Source organism: Aspergillus sydowii, assembly GCF_001890705.1.
Source record: "Aspergillus sydowii CBS 593.65 unplaced genomic scaffold ASPSYscaffold_11, whole genome shotgun sequence".
In the NCBI taxonomy this organism is placed as follows: Eukaryota; Fungi; Ascomycota; class Eurotiomycetes; order Eurotiales; family Aspergillaceae; genus Aspergillus; species Aspergillus sydowii.
Window position 1 is genome coordinate 720,135 of NW_024467869.1, and position 18,312 is coordinate 738,446.

The 18,312-nt window shown below is 53.2% G+C and overlaps 9 protein-coding genes across 9 annotated transcripts; 5 read left to right on the top strand and 4 right to left on the bottom strand.

Moving 5' to 3' along the window:
• Nucleotides 1-292: 292 nt before the first annotated feature.
• ASPSYDRAFT_60564 (UbiD family decarboxylase) lies at nt 293-1,975 on the bottom strand (the record flags this gene model as incomplete). The annotated part of the gene is made up of 4 exons (XM_040849868.1): nt 293-841; nt 898-1,012; nt 1,069-1,456; nt 1,519-1,975. 4 exons carry the CDS (start codon nt 1,973-1,975, stop codon nt 293-295), a joined length of 1,509 nt encoding a protein of 502 aa, XP_040699459.1.
• Nucleotides 1,976-2,489: 514 nt separating this feature from the next.
• On the top strand, nt 2,490-4,561 carry ASPSYDRAFT_158344 (Zn(II)2Cys6 transcription factor; the record flags this gene model as incomplete). Its single annotated transcript, XM_040842718.1, has 4 exons — nt 2,490-3,043; nt 3,090-3,346; nt 3,391-3,622; nt 3,679-4,561. The coding sequence occupies 4 exons, from the start codon at nt 2,490-2,492 to the stop codon at nt 4,559-4,561; spliced, it is 1,926 nt and encodes a 641-aa protein (XP_040699460.1).
• Nucleotides 4,562-5,044: 483 nt separating this feature from the next.
• On the top strand, nt 5,045-5,704 carry ASPSYDRAFT_157726 (UbiX family flavin prenyltransferase; the record flags this gene model as incomplete). Its single annotated transcript, XM_040842665.1, has 1 exon — nt 5,045-5,704. One exon carries the CDS (start codon nt 5,045-5,047, stop codon nt 5,702-5,704), a length of 660 nt encoding a protein of 219 aa, XP_040699461.1.
• Nucleotides 5,705-5,850: 146 nt separating this feature from the next.
• On the top strand, nt 5,851-6,614 carry ASPSYDRAFT_92782 (flavin reductase family protein; the record flags this gene model as incomplete). Its single annotated transcript, XM_040852731.1, has 2 exons — nt 5,851-5,904; nt 5,961-6,614. The coding sequence occupies 2 exons, from the start codon at nt 5,851-5,853 to the stop codon at nt 6,612-6,614; spliced, it is 708 nt and encodes a 235-aa protein (XP_040699462.1).
• Nucleotides 6,615-6,735: 121 nt separating this feature from the next.
• ASPSYDRAFT_48865 (uncharacterized protein) lies at nt 6,736-7,115 on the bottom strand. The gene has a single exon (XM_040847723.1). The coding sequence runs from the start codon at nt 6,955-6,957 to the stop codon at nt 6,742-6,744; it is 216 nt and encodes a 71-aa protein (XP_040699463.1). The 5' UTR covers nt 6,958-7,115; the 3' UTR covers nt 6,736-6,741.
• Nucleotides 7,116-7,725: 610 nt separating this feature from the next.
• ASPSYDRAFT_420398 (S53 family peptidase) lies at nt 7,726-9,871 on the top strand. Its single transcript, XM_040846392.1, has 2 exons — nt 7,726-8,034; nt 8,092-9,871. The coding sequence occupies exons 1-2, from the start codon at nt 7,926-7,928 to the stop codon at nt 9,804-9,806; spliced, it is 1,824 nt and encodes a 607-aa protein (XP_040699464.1). The 5' UTR covers nt 7,726-7,925; the 3' UTR covers nt 9,807-9,871.
• A 65-nt stretch (nt 9,872-9,936) lies between these two features.
• On the bottom strand, nt 9,937-11,065 carry ASPSYDRAFT_158034 (SGNH/GDSL hydrolase family protein; the record flags this gene model as incomplete). The annotated part of the gene is made up of 3 exons (XM_040842696.1): nt 9,937-10,513; nt 10,566-10,657; nt 10,730-11,065. The coding sequence occupies 3 exons, from the start codon at nt 11,063-11,065 to the stop codon at nt 9,937-9,939; spliced, it is 1,005 nt and encodes a 334-aa protein (XP_040699465.1).
• A 326-nt stretch (nt 11,066-11,391) lies between these two features.
• Nucleotides 11,392-12,107, bottom strand: ASPSYDRAFT_48868 (ankyrin repeat domain-containing protein). Its single transcript, XM_040847724.1, has one exon. The coding sequence runs from the start codon at nt 11,928-11,930 to the stop codon at nt 11,418-11,420; it is 513 nt and encodes a 170-aa protein (XP_040699466.1). The 5' UTR covers nt 11,931-12,107; the 3' UTR covers nt 11,392-11,417.
• A 2,886-nt stretch (nt 12,108-14,993) lies between these two features.
• ASPSYDRAFT_1159531 (uncharacterized protein) lies at nt 14,994-18,293 on the top strand (the record flags this gene model as incomplete). Its single annotated transcript, XM_040840069.1, has 1 exon — nt 14,994-18,293. One exon carries the CDS (start codon nt 14,994-14,996, stop codon nt 18,291-18,293), a length of 3,300 nt encoding a protein of 1,099 aa, XP_040699467.1.
• Between the last annotated feature and the right edge of the window lie 19 nt (nt 18,294-18,312).

The following is an 18,312-nucleotide window of genomic DNA, read 5'->3' on the forward strand; positions in this document are numbered from 1 at the left end:
GTTCTCCTCGCCGTCGTCGTCTTCTTCGTCTTCTACTATCCCCAGCTCCGGAAGCCTTCATCATGAGCTCACGAGGTATGTCGTATCCATCATGCCGTGAATGACTGCTAATTATAGAAGGCTTAACTCGCCATCTGTATCATACACGGCTACATCTCTTAACGACGTCTCTTTAATGCTGGTCTCTAATGCTGGACCTCTAATGCTAGGCACAATGGTGTCACTCATGTACAATAGTCTAAAAAGTTATGGATAACGTTGACCTAATTATACACCACATCTATATCTATATCTATTTATCCAACTTCTCAAATCCCAAACTCTCCCACTTCCCAAGCACACCCCTTTTAACATCTTCAGGAAACGACTCCTTAAAGTCCGCCGCCTCCCAATCCCGGCCTTCAGTATACTCAACCGCCAACAACGCATCAGAGACAACCTTTCCCCCACGCACCTTCGACCTAGACTCGCCGCCATGCCCATTATACGGGATCAGCGGAAACGCACGCACATCGTCATAGAACACCTCATCAGTCCCCGGTCGACACCTCGTCGAAAACGCCCACATCACTTCCTTATCGTCATACACATCGATATCCTCCCCGACAAGCACAATCCGGTGAATCGTGTACCCGGCCTTGTGGTTGAAGATGAGATCGCCCACCGTCTTGGCGAACTGCTTTGGTGTTGTTTGCATGGCGCGGAGCTTGGGCGTGTCGATGCGTAGTGCGACCCAGGTTACCTGCGAGATGAAGGGGGCGAAGGCGTCCAGGACGGGGAGGGAGGCTTTCTGGCACAGTTTGCGGATTTCGGCGGCGGCGAGGGAACCGATCATTGTGTGCTTTAAGCTAGTCAGTAGATGGTTTGTAAATGGGTTGGTAAGTACAGGGGGCGTACCGTTTCGTCGGTGAGTTTGCCGCAGGAGCTCATGGGGAGGATGGCATTGTCTCTGTATGTGATCTTGTCGACTTTGTATTTCGGAGAGAGGTGTGTGTCTCCGGGGAAGATGTACCTTTATTCATTAGCATATCAATACCTCTGTCTCTGTTTATAAAAAGAGAAACATACCCATGCATCTCCCCAAACGGACCCTCATCCCCCGTCTCCGTCACCGACAGTGTCCCCTCAAACACAATCTCCGAAGTCGCCGGGACATAAATCCCATTAGTATCACACTTCACCAGCTCAAGCGGCTGTCCAACCATCGCACCAACATACTCCGCCTCGGAGACGCCATCCGGGATGGGCATGCTGGACGCCATGATCGCCGCAGGGGGCACACCGAATGCCAGCGCCCAGGGGACGTCGCGGCCCTCTTTCTTCCACATCTGGTGGATCTGCCATAGATGCTGGGGCTCGATGACCAGGCCGGTGAGGTGGTTCTTGTCAGAGACCATCGCGCGCGCAATGGACCAGTTTGTCCATTTGCCGCAGGGGGATTGGACGATGTGCATTCCTAGTGTAGCAGTAAGCAAACAGAGCACTTTCAGCATTCGAGAGAGAGGGAGGGCTACCTACCAAATGTCTGGATGTATGCACCCCCATCCGACTTATGGACCATCGGCGCAGGGAGCTGCGTGAGATCAATCTGGTCTCCTTCAAGACTATTCTGCTTACACGGACCCGTAGGGACAACAACCGGCGGAATCGGAGGCAACTGGTCCGCCTCAAGCATCTTATCGAGAATACTTCTCATGCTAGCCGTCGGAGGGAGACCCAGATGACGCGCGAGCCGACCATATCGCTCACCCGGTGAACTCCGGAGAGACGCCGGGGCGCCGAGGATGCGGAAGAAGCCGTCTTTGGCGCCGATGAGGTTGTTGAACAGCGGTGCCTTTTGGTCATTTTCGCACACGAGCCGGGTGATTGCGGCTGCTTCGAGGTTTGGGTTTATGGGGGTGTTGATCTCGATGAGGTCGTCGTCCTCTTTGAGGGCTGAGACGAAGGAGCGGAAGCAGAGCTGGGGTTCGGACATGTTGATGGTTATACACAAGTGCCTATATATATGTTGACGACTGTCTGAACCTCCAGGGGCTTATATGGTTTATATACTTGCCGGCAAACCGGCTTGTAGACTCGGGCCGATAGGCATACTGGTAACTGGATATCTCGGGCTCGGAGACTCGGAGGAGCTCGTCATGACCCGCAGCGGCAAATCAACATTCCAGCGGATATGTGAACTCACAGTCTTCCACTATATACATACACTTTATACACTTTGGACGGCTAATAATGCTGAAAAGTTATACTTGTTATTAAACAGTAGATCAATACAGATGGGAGTCACGTGAGTGCCCGATTGGGAAATCCGCGACATCCGAGCTTCAACTTGTCCAAGTCTTCACCATCGTATTATCTATTCTCAGTTACTCCCTGCATACGGGGTAGGGCAGATTTTAAGATACATCAGGTGTCATATTTGAATATTGAGAATAGTGCATGCGAATATGGTATTTGGCCGACAGGTACTTTGCCGATAGGTACTCGCCATGGACTCTCCGAATAGCATCGAACGCCGAGAAATCGATCGCGTTCTTCGTCTCAAGCGCAGGCAGCGGGAATCAAAGGCCTGCTATCCCTGTCGCCAGCGAAAGGTCAAGTGTGATGGCAGCCAGCCCTGCAGGACCTGCGTGAGGCGGGACCACCCCCAGATCTGCGCCTACAATGTCGAAGAGACTCCTCGGAAGAAGCCTGCACATTCCAACCAGGGTAATAGTACAGCACACGTGGACAGAAATGAAGCTCGGGATAGCCATAGAAATAATGCACAGCCGTCTCGCAGTGCGGATATCGGGTCATCCCCCCCGGACAGCCCTCGGAGCTCGGCGCAGAACCAGGACAGCTCCTACGTCTTTTCCGGAGATAACTCGCTGGTCTCGATGCTGCGCCAGCAGGACCCTGATTGGACCATGGCGCGCGAGGCTACCTCTGTCTTGGGCCTCCATAACACCTATCTGAGCTATCCGTTCATCGAGTCCAAGTCGCCGCATGATCGGTGGGTGGCTATTCTAGATATCCTCCCTCATCGAGACGAGGTTCTAAAGTACGTACGCCTCAGGTTTTTATTGTGTCAATTTGCTTATTGAAAGATTCTTTCATTTCTACCGTATATGTGCATACCCATTCAACCCGATCCTCGTCGACGTGGACAAGTTCGAGTCGGACATATGCATCTACCTGAGCACGTATGCCTCAGGCGAACTGAGCGACCGGACTAAGATATCGGAGCAATGGACGTCAGGGAGATCTGTTGGCCATATAAGTCTTCTTCTAGCGACACTGGCAGCCGGTGCTCACTTCTCCGACCTGGAGAACCCCCAGCGCTCTGAACTGTGCCAGGACTTCGGTAAGTAGAACAAGCCATTTTTTTGTCATTTACTTACACGTCAGCCCGCCGCTCTTTTCAGGCTCTGCGTCTTGCAAACTTTCTGCTTCGGCCGTCACTGGATGTCGTCCAGTCCCTCCTCATTCTCGGCAATACCCTCCAGAATAATGGCCAGTCCGATGCAGCCTGGGCCTTGCTGGGAACGACGGTCAGATTAGCTCAAACACTGGGTGTGCATACAGAGAGGGGCATCTCGCACTGGCCAGAGCACGCAAAACAGAAAGCTAAACGATTATGGTAAGTCCGTCTTTATATTACATCACAAGCACTGTGTGCTTGTCTAACTCATCCAGGTCCATGACAGTCTGGCAAGACAGCCTCCTAAGCCTCTGCTACGACCGCCCACCCATCGTCTCAAACATGCGCTGGACACCAGAAGCGATATCATCCCCGGGCCTGGAGCTATCATACGTCAACCTCATGCACTACTTCTGCTGGGTAGGGCTAGAGATCCTGAAAATGGAAGGAGAAACTGCCGAGCCCCAGCAGCCAAACCACAACCTCACCCTCCTAACCAACCTCGACAGCACATGCAACCGAGCACAGAGACACCTCCTCGCCCGCGAGAACTGCAGAAATCTCCCGCAGCATCTTGAACATCTCGCGCTGCGCATGCACGTCTCATACATCGCCTCCGCGCTGTGTCGGCCGGCGATCAAGAGATCTCCGGGACTCCTAAGCGAAGAAGACCCTCGACTAGCATCCCTGCGATCTCGGGCAAGGGAGAGTCTAATCACTGCGTCGCGCGCGTTTCTTGATTTCCAGGCTCTGTCTGTTGTCCCGCTGAGGACGTGGTCGATGGTCCATACGGTGCTCAGCTCGACGCTGCTGCTCTGCACGTGGCAGGAGACGAGGGAGGATGCGGAGTGTCGGGACTTGCAGCAGAGAGTCATTGAGGTGTTTGGGACTGGCGCTGGTGCATCATCTAGGTTGGATGGGTTGGATACGGGGTCGTCAGAGTATAGCCAGTGGCTGTCGGCTAGGCATATCCGGGCGCTGATTACGCTGCGGCACACGCTGAGGAAACGGAGTGCTCAGGACGCAAATGCGAATACTAATCCGAATGAACAGATGCATGTTGGTTTTGGGAATATCCAAGCCGGCGATGGATCCCAGAATACGATGCCGATGGATCTACCGTATAATGAATTATTTCCGGGACTGGACTATGGGTGAGTAGCTCGGTTTTTGTATATGACTCTAACTAACTGTAAAGTTTCCCTGTCCCTGGTGGGATGGACTTCTCGCCAGTGACCTATCTAGACTCCATTATGAATGGTATGTATGGGCGGCCACCACGAGATGCCTGCTAACAGGACAGTTCCACTCTTCAACTTCACGGGAGACACCTGAATAAACGCCTGAAAATATAAATACATCCTTGTCAGGCTTCCGACCGATCCGTTCTCCATCTCGGAACCTCGGACGTCCTCGGAATCTTCGGAGCTCGGGCTGCATAGAAACGGACATCAGGATCCAATACTACTCGGCTTCCCGATTCCAGTGATAGTAAAAATTTGAAGCTGGCCGGCTGTGAATGACGATACGGGCCGATTAGTCTTATAAATATCCCTGGAGACCCATACCAGACTCACCAAAGCCTCCATCACCATAACCACTTCAATAACTTCATCCATCTATATACAAATTATACAAATTATGCTACCGAATTTCTTCAACGGCACAAAACCACCCCAATCCCCAGAGCCAATGGACAACACACATCCAAATAATGAACCCCGCCGCAAACGCATCGTCGTCGCAATAACAGGCGCCACCGGCGCTCTCCTAGGAATAAAAACCCTCCTCGCCCTACGCCACCTCAACATCGAAACCCACCTCATCCTCAGCAAATGGGGCGAAGCCACGCTGAAACACGAAACAGACTACAAACCATCGACCCTGAAGGCGCTCGCCTCATACACCCACAGCATACACGACATGGCGGCGCCCATATCCAGCGGGTCGTTCAAAACAGACGGGATGATCATCGTCCCGTGTAGCATGAAGACCCTGGCGGCGATCAACTCCGGGTGCTGCGACGACCTGATATCGCGGACGGCGGACGTGATGCTGAAGGAGAGGCGGAGGGTTGTCCTTGTGGCGCGCGAGACGCCGCTGAGTGAGATCCATTTGAGGAATATGCTGGGGGTGACGAGGGCGGGGGCGGTGGTGTTTCCGCCTGTGCCGGCGTTTTATATTCGGCCGGCGAGTGTGGAGGAGTTGGTGGATCAGAGTGTGGGGAGGATACTGGATCTTTTTGACCTCGATACGGGGGATTTTGAGCGCTGGAGTGGGAAGTTGTGTACTTCTATATAGATTATACGGTACGGATCTCGGTCTCTCGGATGTGGAGCTCGGTATACAGACTTGGAGATTACCCCTCATCGCGGCAGAATTCCGGGGATATAAAAAGGACAAGGAGGATTCTGTTGTCAAATATTTTAATAGACTACATACCAATAATGTTCTACGAACCCGGCGTGACAGACCATGGCCTCCCCCACGACGCCTTCAAGGTGAACCCCTTATCAACTGTCATCCAGGCTATTGTATAACGATATTAACTTCACAGGCCTGCGTCGTCCCCCGCCCAATCGGGTGGATATCAACCCAAAGCCCCTCAGGCACAGCCAACCTCGCCCCCTACTCGCAATTCAACAACCTCACCTTCGACCCGCCGTACGTGATGTTCTCATCCAACCAAACAGCCACAAACAGCCGCAAAGACACCGTCATCAACGCCGAATCGACCGGCCAGTTCGTGTGGAACCTAGCCACCTACCCGCTGCGGCACGCCGTCAACATCACCGCCGAGCAAGTCCCCTACGGGGTGGACGAGTTCGCGCGCGCCAACCTAACCAAGGAGGCGGCGTCGAGGGTGAACTGCCCCATGGTCGCGGAGAGTCCGGTCAAGTTTGAATGCGAGTATCACTCTACCATCCGGCTGCCGGGGAATCCGCCGATGGGGACGGTGGATGTGGTTATTGGGAGGGTGGTCGGGGTGCATATTGCGGAGAGTGTGCTTACTGATGGGATTCTGGATGTGCGCAAGACGGAGCCGATTGCGCGGTGTGGGTACTATCAGTATACGGTTGTGAGGGAGACGTTTGATATGGTGATTCCGGGGATGAGTGAGGATGTACTCTATGGGCTGGAGGGGAATGCGAGCAGGAATAGGGAGAGGCATTTGAGGGATGCGGAGGATACTACTCTTCCTACGCGGTGATGATATGGATATGGATATGGATATGGACAGTTGGTGGTGGTGACTCCAGCCCATTCCAACATAATCACCTGCGAGGACGAGTCGGTTGGAGATTTAGAAAGTGAGTCATAAGTCAATGTCTTTCAAGTTATTCTCCAGTCTCAATGGCCATATTCAAGCTATTTGGTAGTGGACGCGGTGTAGCCAAAGTAGATATTGACACAACGCAATGCCATTCCCAGAAAAAGGGTATCATTAGTACGCTGATACTAGTAACTATACGTATAACAACGGAAAAATAAAGTGTTGTCCGTTCTTGTTTGCCGGAGGTATATTCCTGCTCGTCGAGTGAGGCCACGGTCATGGCATTGGCAGTACCCAACCTCGATTAATCAATTTAATCGCCGGGCGCACCTCTGCAGATCATTACGACACTGCTGTAAGCGATCTTGGAATGCTGGGCGATAGTCGGTTTGCGACCGCGAGACGTCTGGTTCGTTAGCCGGACATACAGCAGTAGAGGACACTCAGTACGAAAAGGAAACAATATCGACTGGCTTGAATATCAGCCAATGTACGGGACAGATAACTCGTATAAATGACACAGCCAAGAGACAGTGGATATCCACCGGAGGTGTACTGGCAGTTTATCTCTGATCCTGAGGTTAATAGCGTCGCCAGACTTCTGCTCCTGAAAGACGCGACCGACATAATGAAGGCCGAGGGTGGAATGTGCTGCATACCAATTGAAACGAGGAGATAAAGACTGGTCCAAATTCGTCAATTGGGGAATTGACCCATAAGGCTCCATTGTCTGCAACAGTTCCTTGGTGCCTGTCTGGTGGCGACTTGCCCTAACATCCAGCCACCGCAAGACCGAGATGAGGAATTGAGGACGCTGCAAGGCCAGGACGACGATGCAGTGCAACATAATTAGCAATAATAGTCCAGATGCACGAACCTCGCTTCAGTTACAGGCTGAAACAGAGCCAGGCCCAGTTGCTGTTGGACATTCCAGCTGGTCCACCGTGCTGCGGACCCCTGACGATCTCTCCACCACACACGAATCCCCCCGATATCCGCGGTTTTTCGCGGTTTTTCGCCCTTTATTCGCCGATCGCCAGTCGTCATTGATTGCCAATCTGCCATGATTGGGCTGTTATTTGGGTCTGAAGCCAGGGCCACTCAGATAGCGCTGCCACCTTGCAATCCCCGCTGCTGCTCCCAGAATGTTTAAGACCCAGCGTCCCTTCTTTATTCCTTTGATGGCTCGTGTTTAAACAGACCAGCTCTGCTGCTCGCTCTCACCCAGTCATTCTTTACATTGCGAGCATGCTATCCTCTCTTTCTCGCGCCACAGCCTTTTCGCTGGCGGCGCTGTCCTGCCTCACTGCCTCAGTCGCCGGCCAGGCGTTTGAGCGACTGAGGGCCGTGCCTGACGGTATCCCACAGCCCTACCGTATCCTGAAGCGATGAAGTCTGTATACTAATAAACTAGGCTGGCGATACGATGGCACCCCCGATTCCAACCAACCGATCCGCCTGCGGATTGCACTCAAGCAGCACGACGAACCCGGCTTCGAGCAGGCCCTGCTGGACATGTCGACCCCCGGCAACGCCAACTATGGCCGCCACTACGGCTCCTATCGCGAGATGAAGGAGCTGCTCATGCCCAGCGACGACTGCACGGCCTCGGTGCGCCGCTGGCTGCAGTCCGCCGGCGTCACCGAGTACGAGCAGGACGCCGACTGGATCAACTTCCGCACGACCGTCGACCAGGCCAACTCGCTGCTCGACGCCGACTTTCTCTGGTATACCACCACCGACGACGACGCCAGCGATGCCCGCATCCTGCGAACCCTGCAGTACACCGTCCCCCCGTCCGTGGCCGAGCACATCAACATGATCCAGCCGACTACACGCTTCGGCGGCATGCGCTCCAACAGAGCCACGATGCGCGCCAAACCGGCCTTCTTCGAGACAGGCCGCATGATCCTTGAAGCCATCGCCGCGGGAACCCTGGACCACTGCAAGGACGCCGTCACCCCAGGCTGCCTGTCCAACCTGTACAACACCTTCGGGTACATCCCGGACCCCAAGCGCGGCAGCAAGGTCTCCTTCGCCAGCTTCCTCGAGCAATACGCCCGCTACGACGACCTGGAGGAGTTCCTCGAGAAATACGACCCGCTCTCCATCGGGCAGAACTTCTCCGTCGTCTCCTTCAACGGCGGTCTCAACGACCAGTCCTCGCCCCAAGACAGCGGCGAAGCAAACCTCGACCTGCAGTACCTGCTCGGCGTCAGCGCCCCTCTCCCCGTCACCGAATTCACCACCGGCGGCCGCGGCAAGCTCATCCCAGACCACAGCTCGCCCGACCCTGCAGAGAACGACAACGAGCCCTTCCTCGATTTCCTCGAGGGCATCCTCAAGCTCAACCAGAGCCAGCTGCCGCAAGTCGTCTCGACAAGCTACGGCGAGAACGAGCAGACCGTGCCAGAGAGCTACGCACGCACCGTCTGCAATCTCTACGCACAGCTCGGGTCGCGCGGCGTCTCTGTGATCTTCTCCTCCGGCGACTCGGGCGTCGGCTCAGCATGCGTCACTAACGACGGCACAAACAAGACGCACTTCCAGCCTCAATTCCCGGCGGCGTGTCCCTGGGTTACCTCCGTCGGTGGCGTCAACGGCTCCCTCCCTGAACAGGGGATCTACTTCTCCTCCGGTGGCTTCTCGGATTTCTGGGCCCGGCCTAAGTACCAGGATGCGGCTGTCGGTGCTTATCTCTCGCAGCTGGGGGGTAAGCAGGCGGAGTACTTCAACCGCAGCGGACGAGCGTTCCCTGATGTTTCTGCGCAGGCGGAGAACTTTGCCGTGGTGGATAAGGGCCGTGTGGGGATGTTCGATGGCACGAGTGCTTCGGCGCCTGTGTTTAGTGGGATTGTGGGCTTGTTGAATGATGTGCGTCTTGCGGCTGGTCTGCCGGTGTTGGGATTCCTGAACCCGTGGCTTTACAAGGATGGACTCAAGGGGTTCAATGATATCGTGGACGGCGGGAGTACCGGCTGTGATGGCAATGATCGGTTTGGAGGGCCTGCGAATGGCAGTCCGGAGATTCCTTATGCCAGTTGGAATGCGACCAAGGGCTGGGATCCTGTTACGGGGTTGGGCACGCCGGATTTCTCCAAGCTGAAGGAGTTGGTGCTCAAGGCTTGATACGTTCGCTATTTGTTTCATAGACTGGCATAGAGTATTAATATCTGATCCAGTATAATTTATATTCATGATATGATCATCTATATTCATGTCATCCACCGTCTATATATGTGTCATAAATATCCATAACTTATATCCAGAAAACAACCCCAAACAATAACCACAAATAACCTAAATGACCTAAACCCACTCGCAACGAGCTGGCCAAACTCGTCTCCCCCGGCTGCGGCGGCGCAATATAATACGGCAAATCCGGATCCTCCACAGGCCCATCATCCAGCCCTCTCCCCTCACTACTCGTCCCATTGCCGCCCTGGACAGCCGCAACCGCCGTCCCAGGCACTTTATTCGGCCTCGCCAGCATCCCCTCCTGCTCCGCCGTCTCAATCGCATCCCACCAAACCGCCGCCATCTCTTTATAACCCTCGTCGTTCGGATGCGTGCCGTCGACCAGCTTGCTCGAGGAAACGAAGTAGCTCATCTCCGCGAGGACGACGCTGTCGCCCTGCGCGCGCCGCCGGGCCGCGACGCCGCGGTATTCCTTGCTCAGGCGCTCCACGACCCGCTGGATCTCCGTGTTCGGGATAAGTGTGGAGAGGATGATTGTCGTGTTGGGGATTCGGGCGATGAGGTCGTCGATGAGTCTGTCGATGCGTTCACCTGCGCCGGTGATGTGTACGTTTTGGATCCCGTCGTTTGTGCCGACACTACAGCCTGTCAATATAACATCGGAGGAAAGGAGGTGAGGCGGCGGCGTACTTGATCAAGACAACATTCGGCTGCAGATGCGCGGAATCAACAGCTGCGTTCGCGATCTGGTCGATTGTTTTGCCAAAGTGGCCTTCGTTTTGCTGCAATCCAATATTTCATCAGCACCACCATCCCTCCATCGTCAATGCCTTTGTCGATATGGTAAAACGTACATTGTCCTTCATCGTCCCATTCGCCAAACTCCCCACCATATCGACCTCCCACCCCGCGAACCGGAGCTGCTCGCGGAGAAACTTGCGGTACCCATTGCCGTCGCTGGACTGGTAGCCGACTGTTATTGAGGCGCCGAGGGGCATAACACGCAGGAGGAAAGGCTTGGATGCGCGGGGCGCGTTTTGTGCATTTTGTCGTCTTTGGGCGAGACTGAGTGCAGGGGTTGAGCTGGAATGCGGAGAGCAGAGGACGGTAGTGAGGAATGTGAGGATAAAAAGTGCCAGTACGGATGATGTTGCTGGTGATGGCACCGGGGAGGATCGGCGGATTCGCATACCTGTGAATGTTAGTATGAGACTGGATAGCGGGGAGGGTATCAATGGTATATATGTTTTATATATTTTATATGTCTTGAAGTCATCAATGACTGGTTCAGCTTGTCGTCAGTAACAAGTAACTGCAAATGATTCTTGATGACCGCATCGTGATGATCAAATTGTTTACCTTCCAGATCGGGGTCTTGGCGCGGCTGCTGGGGAAACTGATCTGCGACGTCTGATTGGCTGGTTTCCGTACGATCTGACAATACGTCTATATATTATAATTAACATTATGCAATGACAGACATTGAATAAAGACAGCCCGGCAATAGAAGTTCAAGGTTAATCTGGTAGCTAATACTTCACACTACCCGAATAGACATCTCACCATGGCATCACTGTGGTCGACCTTGTCATAATCCAGGTACTGCAGAGGAGTCATACCAGACTGATCTGCCTTGGAAACATCACATCCAGCTGCCACAAGGGCCATGGCTGTATGTTTGCGGCAAATGCACGCCCAACACAGCGCCGTGCGCCCCTGGTCATCAACCGCATCTACGTCCACCCCCAGATCAATGAACTTTTGGACAAGTTCCGACGACCCTATTTGCGCTGCATGAGAGAGCGGCGAGCGCCCTGAACTATCTTTGTGGTGTACATTGGCCCCCGCATCAAGTAACAGCTGTGCCGATTCTACGTAAGGAGCAGACATCCGTGAGCTGGAGCCATGTCGCGCACACAAACCACGAATGGGATCGCGGACATCAGGTCCAGGTAGATAAGATCGTGTATCCGTGTGAGCCCCCGCGGCAAAACTCAAGGCCGTCATTTGGTTCATGTCGGCCACATCAAGCCGGGCGCCAGCTCCCAGAAGCATGCGGATAATGGCCGGATTCCCACATGTGGCGCCGTAGAACAAGGCAGTCCGACCGAATATGTCGACCCTGTTTACGTCTGCCCCATGGGAAATCAAGATGCGTACAATGTGTGGGTCGCCGTAGAACGAAGCCCACGAGAGAAGAGGTAGCTGATACTGGGTGTCTTTGGTGTTTGGGTCGACCTTTGCAGCTAAGAGCATCTGCATTATCTCGTACAGATGTCCGATCGAAATCGCCACCGCAAAGGGCTGCATTTCGTGGCCCTCGTCAAATTGTCTTGTATGGCTGCAGTTGATAGCTGTGGTAGGGTCGGCGCCGGCCTTGATCAGGAACTTCAATGCCTTCACTTTACTGCACCTAACGGCATCGGAGAGCATGGAGTTATTAGACTCGTCGGATATGGCGACTGGGCCCAGATTATTATCCTGAAGGAGCTCCACGGCTCCGAGGAATTCATAATACAGGGCGCCTCGGATGATAGTTCCTGCATCAAAGTCCGACGGCTGGACATGCTGGAGGAGGATTCGGAATGCCTCCATGTTGTGACACGCTACAGCCTCTTCTAAAAGAGCCTGGCAGTTAGGCATAATGATTGATGTTGGGGCGCGCCCAGAGAGAAGCATAGCTATGAGGACATTGCCGATGAAGTGCTTATCTTGTCGTACATCGTCCACGTAGGCGTCAATCTCCGATGAAGGTGCTCGGGCCATGATCTTGCGGAGCGTTCGATCTGACAGTCTGTCAGCGAATTCGAGGGCCGATTGTCTTGCTATCTTCTTGTTAACAGCGGTGATACTCGAAACATGGGGGTGTAGAAACTCAATGGCCCCCTCTCGTTGGTACCGAACTGCCTTTGAGAATGCCACATTGACGTTATACTCTGCGTTGCCTGGACCAGCTTGATACAAGGGCAGCAGCCTTTCCAGCTCATTCACATCTCCAATTGCCGCTGCAGCAACCAGCAGTAAATCAGGCCGGTCGTATCCGAAATGCTCAACCCAGGCGTCGTAGAAGGACCGCATTAGCAGACCCATATCCAATGCATACTCAAGATAATTCATCCTCCCTCCGTGTCTGTAAACAGTTGTAGTCAAGGACGCGCCCTTGTGCAGGAGAATCTCGCAAATATCGACCGAATTCTTCTCCAGTGCGATATGTAGAGGAGTCTCTCCAGAGAAACTCCTAGCGTCAACATCTGCATGAAACTCATCCAGTAGCAAATGCACAATATCCTGGCTTTTGACCTCACACGCCACATGTAAAGCCGTATAGTCGTCTTGATCGGTACAGGCAGCATTCACCCCAGAGCCCGCCTCAAGCAAGAACCGGATCAAGTCAAACAATTCGGCCGAGGCGCCGTATTCTGATCTCTCAATGGCAATTGCCAGCGGACTGGAACCCCAATTATTGCGTTTCTCGACGTTCACGCCCTTGTCAACTATGTACTTGACCTCAGGCAGCGGAGACCGAGTGCATGGCGTTGGTATGCCGAAGCCTCCTCGACATAGAACATGAAGTAAGGTATCACCGAGTCCATCTGCCTGACGTATATCCAAACCGTTCTCGATCAATTTATCAGCCATAGCTCGATTCCATGACTTACGGCCGAATAGCAGACGGAACGTATCGTACAGGTTGAGTTTTGCGAGATCAGCCCCAGCAGCTAGAAGCAGCTCTAAAGTCTCGATCGAGTCTGAATGCACTGCTTGATCCACTGGGGTATACCAAGAGATTGGTGGACACATTCTCTTGGACCAGGTAAGCTCTGGCGGGATGAGTGAGACGGTTTTGAGCAAGTCGCGCACGTCATCCAAGTCTCCAGCCCGGCATGCAGATAAAAGCGCATTGTATTCTTTCAAAGAAGTCGAATCAACTGTTATCTTCAACTCGTCTAGCAATTCGCGCTGGGTGAAGTGGCGCGGCTGAGACTGTCCGCCTCTAAACCATAGGAGCACAGAGTCCGTCGCCAGTTTGGCTTTCCCTTTTGATGCTAGGTCTGCGATGTTTTGAAGGTCTTTGCATGTGGCCCTGAAGGCCTTGAGGGACTTTCCTGCGAGACATTCTGCGATGTATATGCGAAGCTCTGTGGGTATACCAAGTAAGCTAGCGGGATGTTGCATTCTGATATCCATTGTGTGATAATTGATTAAGGCTGTATGGGCACCGATCAACGGTAATTACTGAAGATTTATTAATTGGAAATGTGTTGCTTTTATACTACGCATGCTTTGTACGTCTTTTCAATGTACTCGAGTATCATATCTGAAACTGTGAATGCGGTCCCTTTCGACTCAAAGACAATGGCTCCATGAGTTCGGATCAAAGAGCTGTTTACTCTTGTATTGTGCACTCTGCTTCAATATAACACTTGCTTGACTCGGGAATAGCCAGCAAGGAAGTGGTGTACATCCCTATATCCCGGACAAAAAGTCGACGCTGTTATTGTTCAAGTATAATCATCTCCTAGTTAAACTAGGTATGGAACCCCATAACTGGGATTAAAGGATTGTCCCATGTATAGTAGAACTTTGCTCCTTAATAATATTTGAAATCTTTTTCGTAAGTTGTTCTTGCTGGATTGGATGTGAAAGTCGGCATCGACTACCTCCAGTTAATTCAACATTACCTTAGGAGATAACCCTGCTGTCACGAGAACCCTAACCCTGCTTCACCATTAGCAGCCTAAGAGCCACTCCGAGTAGAAGGCGACTATAATGACCTCATATACTTTAGACCAGGTTGCATCCCGACGGGGTTCGCATGTTGTCGGGCCGACAGTGAAGAGGCGAAGCCCTAACTGTTATCTCTGTCTGGACCATTGTATGGAACTGCTGTGAATACAGATATCACCAACATTCCAGCCTTTGGATCCCCGCACTTTACGCCATGATAATTTGTAGAGCACTCATAGTGGGGAATAGACTAGACCGTGTTGTAAATTCACCATACTTCACGGCCTTCGAGGTCCCCTATTAGAGCCGGTATAAGAAAGCCGAACTATTCTCTCAATCGATCCACTTGATCCACTTTCATCTCATACTCAATCTATTCAATGAGGCACTATGAAGGTCTCACCTGTGCTTTGGGGTTGGGTTCTATCCAGCGTTGCTCAATATGCAGCAGCCGCAGCTATTACAACCTCTCAACCTGGTGAACCAAGCACCACCGCGAGCCATGACAATGACCATGACCAAAACGTCGATATCTTCAGGGTTGTCTCTACTAGCCTCTCCACTAGTACACTTCCTCCCGGTGCTGGGACGGACACTGAGACTTGTATCACTTACACCTCCGTGATCATCCACACTATCATTCGTACTAGAAATGATACCAGCACCACCACAACTACGATCACCGCGCAGCCTCCGGGCAGCGGCGCAGGTACGACAACTACCAACGTGGCCGGAGCTGGTACTGCCCCTTCCAGTGGCTCTTCTACATCAAGTCATTCCAACGACGATGCCTCGTCCAACAACGCATCAGACTCTGTGACGCTCACTACTATGACAACTACGGTTGATATCACTACAGCCCCGCCTGGCCCGGGAGGTAATACGCAGGGCGACCCTAACCCTGCCACGACTGATGAAGCCGGCAATACCATCGTAGCTGGAGCAGCTCCTTTTGATATCGTGACAACCTCAACGGATAAACAAGGCAATCTCATACCTGTAACCTTTCCAGCAGGATCTGTCCCAACGACTACCGATGTGCAGGGACATGTCGTCCCTGACCTGGCTGCTGTCCAAACCCTGACCACAACCACTGATGCCCAGGGCCATGTTATTGGGGGTATCCCAGGAAGTGGTCCCGATGAGCAGGGCCATTCTACAACCTTAGGAAGGCTCAGTGGAGCAGGTACGATTACAGATACTGCCAGGATCCATACAACGGAGACTCTCCCTGGCGGCGGCATCGCAAATCCGACTGCAGTTACTGCACAGGGCCCTCAAGGAACTCTCCCTGATGGTACCAATCCGAATCCGACTACAACCTTTGGTACTCTTCCCGAGGGTCTCGATCCGACGGTCACTGGCATTGCATTCACGATGTCTTCCCTCTCGTCCGAGTTTAGAGATCTGCTTCCAGCGTTTACCTCGTGGGAGCTTGATCCGCAGCCACACCGTGAGACACAGATTATTAAGGGGCTGAAGAAGATTGAGGGCGAGATTGAGGATTTTGCCAAAAAGTTCAACTTGAAGATAATCCCCACGTGCCCTTTGAAGATGGAACGGGGGTTATTCGACGGCCTGTTCAACCTGGCTGCCAATCTGGCTGGCAATGCTATTGAGGCACTTATTGATGCATTGAGCTGCATCACGGACAACATGAAGAAGCTGGAGGATAGTGTCACAAAGAGAAAGTTCAAGCTGGTCAAGGATATCATTGCCGAGTTGATCGATACTGACCATCCGACGGGCGATCCCAAGGACGATCCTACAACTAATCCAGAGTCTACCAAGACCACTACATCCAGCTCGTCCTGTACTTCCGACCAAACGGCACATCATGTCACTTTCCGCTGCGAGCCAACCTCGAGTGTTGTTGGCAAGTCGACGGTCACAACCACCACCTGCTCGCCATCAACCACCATCACGACCACCGGGTGCACCGTCACAGACACCACCACGACAGTCACCGAAACTGCAACCCCATCAGCAATCATCTGTGAGCGTGGATCTTGCCCCGGTGGCGGTGATGCATGCGACAATGCAGCAAATGGAACGCCTGGATGGCTGACCGTCGAATCGCTGAACTGTCAAGACATCCCAACCCAAACAGCCAGTCCAGCAACCAAGAGGAATACCCTGGAGGAGCGTGACGACCAAACTACGACCACTACGACTACTACCGCCACTACCGCCACTACCAGTACCACGAGACCCCTCCCAAGCATCCCCGCTGGGGATATCAACAAGTACCTCAGCTTCATGGGAGGCCAACTAAACACGCGTCGACTATGGCTCAACCACCCACTCGGCCACACAACCGGCAAATGGTACCCATTCGAGCAGACAAGAACCGCCGCCGGCGTGAAGGGCCTCTGGGGGTGCACCTCGGTCGTGATTGTATCCCGAAAGGGCTTCTACCTGTCCCACATGTACGAGGGTCCCGTCTTCATCGAGCGAGACGAAGAAACGAAAAAGGTCGTCCTGTCACCGGACGCCTTCTTCGAGAGATGGACCATCAACGCACTGATGAACGGTGACTCCGAGTCCCAACAGATTGACCCGCTCAAGGACCTACTTGGGACGGATGATAGGCCCGGCCCTCTGCATTATACCTTCTCGCCTGAGATCTTCATCATGTCGCCGTATGCAAGAGGTACCTCGGGGCCTCTGAGATACACTAAGCGGATTGACTGGCTGGCAAACCAGCTTCACAGCCATCTTTACCCGCAGCCCCAGGCTGATGCGTATGGCCAGGAGCCTGTGTTAGTAGGGTATGAGGTAACAACGGTGCAGATAGCCGCTAACCCACATGCCCCTCTGGGTAAGGTCATTGCGGAGGCCTCACTGCTTAATCACTGGGTTCAGGAAGGGGACAAGATGGTTGCGTCTGGTCGCTGGCGGATGTGGGTTGGTGGGAAGGAGACGGGCAATCTGGAGTTTTTGGTCCGCGACCCTGACCCTGACACAGCCATGGGAGGTGTGAATGCACGAGTGAAGCTACGAGATAATGACCATAAAGCTCTGGTGTGCCCTACGCCAACCGTCACATCAAGCCATAGCTCGACGACAACAATAACAACCAGCAAGACCACCTCGAAGAGCCAGACTTCGAAATCAACAACGCAAAGCCCTACAACACTGACCACAAAGACCAAGACTAGCTCTACAACAACCTCTACAACAACCAAAGACAAAGATACTCCCACAAATGACCCATCCCTGATCAAGGCTTCGGGATGCAGAGACGACCACATCCACCGGCCAACAGTAACTGCAGATCCGGAATTCGCCAAAAAGGTGGCCAAGATGTGCTCGGACGAAGTACCCGCCGATGCCACCAACGCCGACGGCGACTACAGTTCGGCGTATTCATGGTACGCGGGCAGGGACGACGAGGGGCTTTCCTATATAGCAGACATTTGGTGGGATCCTCCGGAGCAGTGTGGAATGACGCAGAACCTCCTGAAGCCAATGGACGGCTGGGACTGCGAGAGGATCATGCGGGAGAACTTCAACAGGGCCTGTCAGAAGGGGCTGCAGGCTGATGAGATTGGCCGTGGCCGTGGGGGGTTTATCAAGCTTGGCTGTGTGTATTATCAGTCGTATCTGTCGAAGAAGACTGGGGTCTTTCGACCAAGTTGGCCGGATGGGGGCATGAGTTCTGAGGCCTGGAGAATCTTTTCCTCTTAAGTGGGATTCATGTTTTCAC

Bases quoted from the DNA above. Each gene is read 5' to 3' on its own strand.
- ASPSYDRAFT_48865 (XM_040847723.1), bottom strand. From the start codon at position 6,957: ATGACCGTGGCCTCACTCGACGAGCAGGAATATACCTCCGGCAAACAA.
- ASPSYDRAFT_48868 (XM_040847724.1), bottom strand. From the start codon at position 11,930: ATGCTTCTGGGAGCTGGCGCCCGGCTTGATGTGGCCGACATGAACCAA.
- ASPSYDRAFT_420398 (XM_040846392.1), top strand. From the start codon at position 7,926: ATGCTATCCTCTCTTTCTCGCGCCACAGCCTTTTCGCTGGCGGCGCTG. The intron at 8,035-8,091 runs GTATCCCACAGC...CTAATAAACTAG, and splicing joins ACTGAGGGCCGTGCCTGACG to GCTGGCGATACGATGGCACC.